This window comes from Erithacus rubecula (assembly GCF_903797595.1).
Source record: "Erithacus rubecula genome assembly, chromosome: 10".
NCBI lineage: Eukaryota > Metazoa > Chordata > Aves > Passeriformes > Muscicapidae > Erithacus > Erithacus rubecula.
Window position 1 is genome coordinate 1,586,836 of NC_136662.1, and position 8,800 is coordinate 1,595,635.

Here is an 8,800-nt window from a genome sequence, read left to right on the forward strand (position 1 = left end):
ATGCAATATCTTTTTATTACTTTTTAACCCAAGACAATCCTAATGTTTGGTGTGGACATCAGAAGGAGAGCAAAGCTTTAGAAAATTAAAAGACAAATTGATTAATGCCCCAGCCTTAGCTCTTGCAGACTCAGGAAAGGAATTTGAGTTACATGAGAATGTTAAACAGAGCCATGCTAAAGGAATTTTGGTAAAAGAGCCCAGGGGAGCACAGCAGCCTGTTGCTTATTTTTTTCTATTATTTCTATAAAATAATATGCTTATAATTTTCTATTATTTTTCTGTTATGTGCATTAATATTCATTTGCCACATGAATCCCCTCAGCCTTTTAATCTGGGCTCTGAGCACTGAAATAAACTTTGTTATATAAATAAAAACATTTCCCAGCCATCTGGGCTGGGAGGTGGCAACACAAATGAAATGACTCCAAAGAATTGACTTTCTGCACCTGCCTTTGCAGATATCATGGTTGAAGAGTTTGTTGAATGTGGGCCTCTGGATCTGTTCATGCATAAGAAAAGTGAACTTCTCACAACCCCATGGAAATTCAAAGTGGCCAAACAACTTGCAAGTGCCCTGAGCTACCTGGTAAGAGACACATTGGCATTTTAATACTCCCTCTTTCCTCCTTTTCCTCCAATTCCTTCCCAGGTGTAATTTAGGATTTCAGTTTGGAATATTTTATAGCTGCCCTGTGGTGTTCCTGGAGAATTCACAGAGCCTCCCTCTCACTGTTCTTTCCCTGCTTTTCTGTAGGAGGACAAGGATTTGGTGCATGGGAATGTGTGCACCAAGAACATCCTGCTGGCCAGGGAGGGCATTGATACTGAGTATGGGCCTTTCATAAAGCTGAGTGACCCAGGGATCCCCATCACTGTGCTGTCCAGGCAAGGTATGTCCAGAAATGGCATTTATTGCAGAACTGGCTCTGCAACAGGAGGAATCAGCTTATGAAAGGGTCTGGGGGTGTCCAGAACATTCATTTCTCCTACAAGATGTGTCCAGTGAGATGAGGCAGAAGGAATCTGTTAGTGGATTGAAAGCTGCAGGCACATCCTCCTGAAAGCAGGAATTTGGGAATCAAGAAACTGGGCACATTCTGCAGCTCCAGTTTATTTCAGACAATAATTCAGTTCAAAGCTGTTTTCCCTCCTGTGGTGTTCACTCCCTGCTGTGTTTTATCCCAGAGCGTGTTGAGAGGATCCCCTGGATTGCACCTGAGTGTGTTGAGGATTCCAAAAACCTCAGCATTGCTGCAGACAAGTGGAGTTTTGGTACAACCCTGTGGGAAATCTGCTATAATGGAGAAACCCCACTCAAAGACAAGACCTTAGCAGAGGTAAAATTGTTACACAAACTTGGGTCCATCCTCCTGAGCCCCTCAGTTTTCCCCTTGTCCCCAGCCCCTCTCCAGCTCTCCTGAAGCCCCTTCAGGCCCTGCCAGGGGCTCTGAGCTCTCCCTGGAGCCTTTTTTGCTCCATACTGGACAATCCCAGTTCTCCCAGCCTTTCTAACCCCTGTGTCCAGTTAGAAGCTGAGTGAGATTCTCCCAAAGATCTCTTGTTTCTTTTGGATTGATTGCAGAGGGTCTCCCAGTATAAGAATATAAAGAATTGGAGTCCCTCTTGTGCCCTTCCTGCCCTGAAGGGTTGGGAATGTCCATCCCAGCCCTGTCCTGGAGCTGGGACCTCTCAGGGTGTCCTTGGCAAACATTTCCTGGTGTACAAATAACTGGAGAACACCTGGCAGGAAATGATTCCTGAAAGTGGAAATACTTTTTAAACACTTCAGGGGTGTTAAGTGGTTCCTCCAGCACATGAGGAATTCTGTACTCTAAAGTCCCAAGTTCCAGCTGAAAAGGGGGATTTCCTTGGCAAACCTCACACTGAATTAAGGATTTAATGGTCACATCCTCTGATGTAGAATCACAGAATTGCTCAGGTTAGAAAAGATCTGAGAGATCCTGAGTCCAGCCATTGTCCCAGCTCAGAAGTGAGTGGTGGAAGTTAAAATTCCTGGGGTTTGTTTGTTCCCACAGAAGGAGAGGTTCTATGAGGGGCACTTTGTGCTGGCCACACCTTCCTGCAAGGAGCTGGCAGATCTGATGAAGCAGTGCATGAACTATGACCCCCACCAGAGACCCTTCTTCAGGGCCATCATGAGGGACATCAACAAACTGGAGGAGCAGAGTAAGGCCAGGGGACACCTGGAGGGAGGGATCACAGAATCTGGGCTGGGATGGCTTGGGAGGGACATGGAGAGCATCTGGTTCCAACCCCATGGGAGCTGCTCCAGGGTGGGAAGTTCACCAAGAGGAATTTGGGTGCAGATGCAGAGTGGGTGAATTCCCTGTCAGAAGGGGAATGTCAGGTGGGATCTGAGGGGGAGGAGGTGACAGTGGGGATGGAGCAGGGAAGCCTTGGAGTGTCAGAACCTGCAGCAATCTCAGCTGGGACCTTTCCCCTCCCAGATCCTGATATTGTCTCAGAGAAGAAACCTGTCACCGAGGTGGATCCCACCCTCTTTGAGAAGAGGTTCCTGAAAAGAATCCGGGATTTGGGGGAGGTAAGAGGAATGTCACCCCCAGAGCACAGCCAGAGCTCCTGCTGTCCCCACAGCCTGAGCAGGGTGACATCAACACCCAAACCAGTGCCTGGCTGTCCCCACAGCCTGAGCAGGGTGACATCAACACCCAAACCAGTGTCTGGGTGTCCCCACAGCCTGTGTGTGTGACATCAACACCCAAATCAGTGTCTGGCTGTCCCCACAGCCTGAGCAGGGTGACATTAACACCCAAATCAGTGCCTGGCTGTCCCCACAGCCTGAGCAAGGTGACAACAACACTCAAATCAGTGCCTGGCTGTCCCCACAGCCTGAGCAGGGTGACATCAACACCCAAACCAGTGCCTGGCTGTCCCCACAGCCTGTGTGTGTGACATCAACACCCAATTCAGTGCCTGGCTGTCCCTGTCAGAGCCTTGTCCTCAAGGATGCTCCTTTCTCTCCCACCCAGGGCCACTTTGGCAAGGTGGAACTGTGCAGATATGACCCAGAAGGTGACAACACCGGGGAGCAGGTGGCAGTGAAATCCCTGAAGCCAGAGAGTGGAGGGAATCACATTGCTGACCTCAAGAAGGAAATTGAAATCCTGAGGAATCTTTATCATGACAACATTGTCAAATACAAAGGCATTTGCACAGAAGATGGTAAATCTTGCAGAATATTAAAAAGGACATGGGTTTTCATTTAGAATTCATCAATGTCCTGCCTGGAGCAGGTTTTCCTGTGGGTTGGCTCAGGGATGGATGATGGGAATGAACCATGGGATGTTTAAAATGCTGCTGGTGCTCTGGGCTTGTACAAAAGCTGTTGGTGTTCACAATGTGAGAAGGGTCTGCAAATTAAACATGCTGTGTTTTTTAGGAGGAAGTGGGATTAAACTCATCATGGAATTCCTTCCCTCTGGGAGCCTGAAGGAATATCTCCCACGGAACAAGAACAAGATCAACCTCAAGCAGCTGCTCAGATATGCAGTTCAGATCTGCAAGGTGAGCTGGGCCTGAGCCTGCAGCTCCTCCAGCAGGGTGAGGGGGGATGGAAAACATCAGCAACAAACCCATTCTCCTGCTTTATCCCAAGGATCAGAATCCTAAAGCAATCTCTCCCACGCTTTGGGTGCTACTGGCACAAAGATCAGCAGGGGAATAATGAGGAAGTTCCAAGTTCCAAATTTTGCTGTGCCAAGTTGTTCCTGTGGGAGGATTTGCAGGATCAGGAGGGGGGGCAGCACTTGGAATGTGTTGGCAAGAGGAAAGGAGCAAGGTGAATTATAAAGGGATGGAAATGAGTGGTCAGGCCATGTGAAGCAGTGACTGCAGAGAAAGGGAAATAAATGAAAGGTTTCTTTTCTCCTCTCTTAGGGCATGGACTACCTGGGCTCCTGTCAGTACGTGCACCGTGACCTGGCAGCGAGGAATGTGCTGGTGGAGAGTGAGAACAGGGTGAAGATTGGGGACTTTGGGCTGACCAAGGCCATCGAGACAGACAAGGAGTATTACACGGTCAAGGACGACCGCGACAGCCCCGTCTTCTGGTAGGGCTGAGGACAGGGCCCTGCTCAGCCCAGGGCCCTCCTGCTTTAGGAGCCTCAGTGAAGAGAGAGCCTGAGGGCAGGGACAGGCACCTGGTGGACTGGGCTCACCTCTTGTGCTGCTTATTTCTTCCTGCATCTAATGATCCATTTCCCACCGTTCTGGGTTTGGTCTCCTTGGTTTTCTCCTTGCTGTGGAACATTCATTTATTCCTCTCCATTCCTGTGGCTGCTGAGCTGCTGTGGCAGTGTGTGAGCAGGGCTGGGGTGCCTGGGTGTGACACTGTCCCCTGTGTCCCCAGGTACGCCCCGGAGTGTTTGCTGCAGAGCAAGTTCTACATCGCCTCGGACGTCTGGTCCTTCGGGGTGACGCTCTACGAGCTCCTCACCTACTGTGACTCTGATTCCAGCCCCATGGCAGTAAGTGGCTGGGACATAAATGGCTGCCAGAGCTCCTTCCAAACAAAGCTATTCTTATTTTTGGCAACAAGGAGAGGGATCAGAGAATCGTGGGATCATTTGGGGTGGGGACCTTAATGCTCATCTCATTCCACCCCTTCCACGGGGGGCACCTGCTGCAGGTTTATCTGGCTGTCCTTGCAGTGGGGTGAGGGGTTCCCACTGATCCTGCTGTCCCCACAGGAGTTCCTGAAGATGATCGGCCCCACTCAGGGACAGATGACGGTGGCACGGCTCGTGAGGGTCCTGCAGGATGACAAGAGACTGCCACGGCCACCCACCTGTCCTGAGGAGGTGAGGGAGGGAGGAGGGATGGATGGATGGATGATGGATGGATGGATGATGGATGGATGATGGATGGATGATGGATGGATGATGGATGGATGGATGGATGGATGATGGATGGATGATGGATGGATGGATGGATGATGGATGGATGGATGCATGATGGGTGGATGATGGATGATGGATGGATGGATGATGGATGGATGGATGGATGGATGATGGATGATGGATGGATGGATGATGGATGGATGATGGATGGATGGATGATGGATGGATGGATGGATGATGGATGGATGATGGATGGATGGATGATGGATGGATGGATGGATGGATGGATGGATGGATGGATGGATGGATGGATGGATGGATGGATGATGGATGGATGGATGGATGGATGATGATGGATGGATGATGGATGGATGGATGGATGGATGGATGATGGATGGATGGATGATGGATGGATGGATGATGGATGGATGATGGATGGATGATGGATGGATGGATGGATGGATGGATGGATGATGGATGGATGGATGATGGATGGATGGATGATGGATGGATGATGGATGGATGGATGGATGGATGATGGATGGATGGATGATGGATGATGGATGGATGATGGATGGATGGATGGATGGATGATGATGGATGGATGATGGATGGATGGATGATGGATGATGGATGATGGATGATGATGGATGGATGATGGATGGATGGATGGATGATGGATGATGGATGGATGGATGATGGATGGATGGATGATGGATGGATGATGGATGATGATGGATGATGGATGGATGGATGGATGGATGATGGATGGATGATGGATGGATGGATGATGGATGATGGATGATGATGGATGGATGGATGATGGATGGATGGATGGATGGATGGATGGATGGATGGATTGATGGATGGATGATGGATGATGGATGGAATGGTGATGGATGATGAGGGATGGATGATGGATGATGGATGGATGATGGATGGATGGATATGATGGATGGAGTATGGATGGATGATTGGATGGATGGATGGATGGATGGATGATGGATGGATGGATTGGATGATGGATGGATGGATGATGGATGGATGGATTATGGATGGATGGATGGATGATGGAGGGATGATGGATGGATGGAGGATGATGGATGGATGGATGGATGATGGATGAATGGAGGGATGATGGATGATGATGGATGATGGATGGATGTGATTGATGGATGGATGGATGATGGATGATGGATGCATGATGGATGGATGATGGATGATGATGGATGGATGGATGGATGGATGGATGGATGGATGGATGATGGATGGATGGATGGATGGATGGATGGATGGATGGATGATGGATGGATGATGGATGGATGGATGGATGATGGATGGATGATGGATGAGGGATGGATGATGGATGGATGGATGATGGATGATGGATGATGGATGGATGGATGGATGATGGATGGATGATGGATGGATGAGGGAAGAAGGAAGCAGTGTATATATCTGTCTGTCTGTCTGTCTGTCCATCCCTGCCTGGACACTGATTCAGCCCCAGAGGGGTCACACTCCCCTGGTTCCACAGGCCTGACCACTCAGGTAAGAAACCCTTCAGGAGCCTGTGAGCAAAACCTTTCCAAGGGTTGTTTTAAGATGTTTTTTGACATTGACATTCCCAAGTCCGTGGTCCCTTCACAGGGACCTGCTGAACCACCATGACCATTCCTGGGGAATGAATCCCTCAGATCCTGGCAGTTCCTGGGGTGCAGCTCCCCAGGTGGAAGAGCTGTTGGTTCAAACCTGAACTGAGGAACCCCCTGCTCAGGTCCCTGCCCAGCTCCTGAGGTGTTTCTGTTCATTCAGGGACTCTGCTCCTCTGTGTTTACTGGGAACCCAGAGAAATGTTTCCTTCCCTAAAGAAATCCCTGTTCCTGCTGCAGGTGGATCAGCTGATGAGGAAGTGCTGGATCTACAAACACGACGAACGCACCACCTTCCACAACCTGATCCAAGGATTTGAAACTATCATGAGTAAAATGTAATTAATTTTTTATCTTGTAAGGACTTTAAATGCCCAGCAAACTATGTATGCCCAAGGCTATTCCCTTTTTTTTGTTGTTGTTGTTTGTTTTTACTCCTGTAATTTGTACTCTGGCTGGGCTGATGTGGTTCTAAAGGATTCTTTTGCCAACAGATTGAAGAGTTGGATTAAAAGAATTGAAAAGGTTTGGGCAAAATGAGCTCCAGCTCCCTTTGCTGCTGTTCTTGCAGGGCAGTTTTATCCTGCTCTGATTCTGGTTGTGCCACAATTGGAATTGCCCTGATGGATGTTGTGAGCTGGGAAAATCCACTGCATTTCTCAGCTCAAACCTCAGCCAGTGGATGTAAGAGGACTCAATTAATAATTTTGAAGTCAGCTGACAAAATATCCTTCACATGCACTTAAATCTTTGTAAGAAAGAAAACCTATAAAAATATAGGGGGGGTAAATTTTTCAGCTCTTTATAACCCACCAGGCCCCAGTCCTGAGCTCTTACAGGTATTTTTCAAAAGTGTTCAAAATACCACCCCCAGCAGCATGGAGGGGTGGGCACAGTTGTGCATTTCAGTGAGAATCCCAATTTTGAGATAAATAATTAGTTTTTTTTCAACTCCACTCCCACACTGTTCCCCCTGGAGCTCCCAGACTGGGTGCAGCCCTGGAGGGGGTGAGTGAGCATCCCTGGTGCTGAGGGATGTGCAGGGAAGGAATTCATGGAGATGGGAAAGAACCCAGGCCATGCCCAGAGTCTGGAGGGGATTATCCAAAAGGAAAAAAAAAAAAAAGGTCTGAGCACCCAGGGGTGTCCTGGGGAATGGAAACTCCTCCAACAAATTATTTAAAGAACATTTTCACTCAGCCCATGAGTGGTTTAACTGGAACCTTCTGCTGCCATCATTTTTCTTACCACACCTGGAGTTGGGAAATGCTCTGAAAAGATCCTCAAGGTTTGGCAATAATAAAAAGAGGTCTATATATATATATAAATATATATAAAATGGTAATTATGAGCTCCAAGGAGGTCAGATTTATTTTTACAGTGTTATTGTTTCTGTATGTCAGGTAGGAAGCTGAATTTAATCTGTAAGCACTTTGTTACTCTTTATACAAACAAGTCTAATAAAGAATTTTTTTTTCTCCATGTGCCTCCCTTTTTAATCATAAATTAAACAGAGTTTTTAAAATGCAATTTCCATAGAAATGGAAACCTTCAAAATTGAAATTCAAAACCTTTTCCTACCTTATCAGGAGTCCAGGACTGTTTTCCTCCTACAAAAATCCACATGAAATAAGTACCAACAGTTTATTTTCATTGAAAAGTGTAACAAGTTGAGAAAGTTGCATATACAAACAGTTGAAACAAAATATTACAAGTGAATTTATCAATACATACAGGCAGAATCCCAGAAAAGCTCCTGGCTCCTGTTTGTGGAGCAGTTCCAGCAGCTGAGGGAAGAGGGATTTTGATTGGGATTTTTTTAAGCTTTGAAAATGTGAATCCTGGTCACATCCCAAAGCTTGAAAGGCAAAAGTTAAGACTTTTAATTAAAAAAAAAAAAAACAAAACAGTATTGAAAAATGGCTTCAGTGTTTTCTAGCAAAGAAAAGGGAGGAGGAGGTGGCTCCTGGCCTCGGTGAACTCAATCCAAGTGGATTTGCAGCAGGAATTGGAATTAGAATTCCAAAGCCTTGGGATGAGGGCTGGCTCCTCATTTACCTGTCACTGATGGCAAAAGGAAGGATTGCTGATCTCCAGCTCCAAGGGCTGATGGCAGAAGATACAACTAGAGCCAGAGCTGATAAAAAGCTAACAATACAAAAAATCTTAAAAAAAAAAAAAAAGGAAAATACACTCAAAAGTGGGAAAGAGTTTGGGCAGCCCAGGAAGAGCTGTCCCACAGCTGTGGAAGGGTGGTGCTGCCTC

The 8,800-nt window shown here is 47.2% G+C and overlaps 1 protein-coding gene across 2 annotated transcripts in view; it reads left to right on the forward strand.

Annotated features, from left to right (window-relative positions):
* The window catches only part of JAK1 (Janus kinase 1), a 65,387-nt gene extending 57,370 nt beyond the window's left edge, over positions 1-8,017 (forward strand). For both annotated transcript variants that reach the window (XM_079314446.1, XM_079314445.1), the window contains 11 exons: positions 462-589; positions 758-893; positions 1,189-1,340; positions 2,040-2,190; positions 2,472-2,566; positions 3,015-3,207; positions 3,425-3,549; positions 3,922-4,094; positions 4,394-4,511; positions 4,734-4,844; positions 6,776-8,017. In XM_079314446.1, the coding sequence (XP_079170572.1) occupies positions 462-589; positions 758-893; positions 1,189-1,340; positions 2,040-2,190; positions 2,472-2,566; positions 3,015-3,207; positions 3,425-3,549; positions 3,922-4,094; positions 4,394-4,511; positions 4,734-4,844; positions 6,776-6,877 (1,484 nt within the window). In that variant the 3' untranslated portion in view covers positions 6,878-8,017. The remainder of the gene's footprint in view (positions 1-461; positions 590-757; positions 894-1,188; positions 1,341-2,039; positions 2,191-2,471; positions 2,567-3,014; positions 3,208-3,424; positions 3,550-3,921; positions 4,095-4,393; positions 4,512-4,733; positions 4,845-6,775) is intronic.
* Positions 8,018-8,800: the final 783 nt, after the last annotated feature.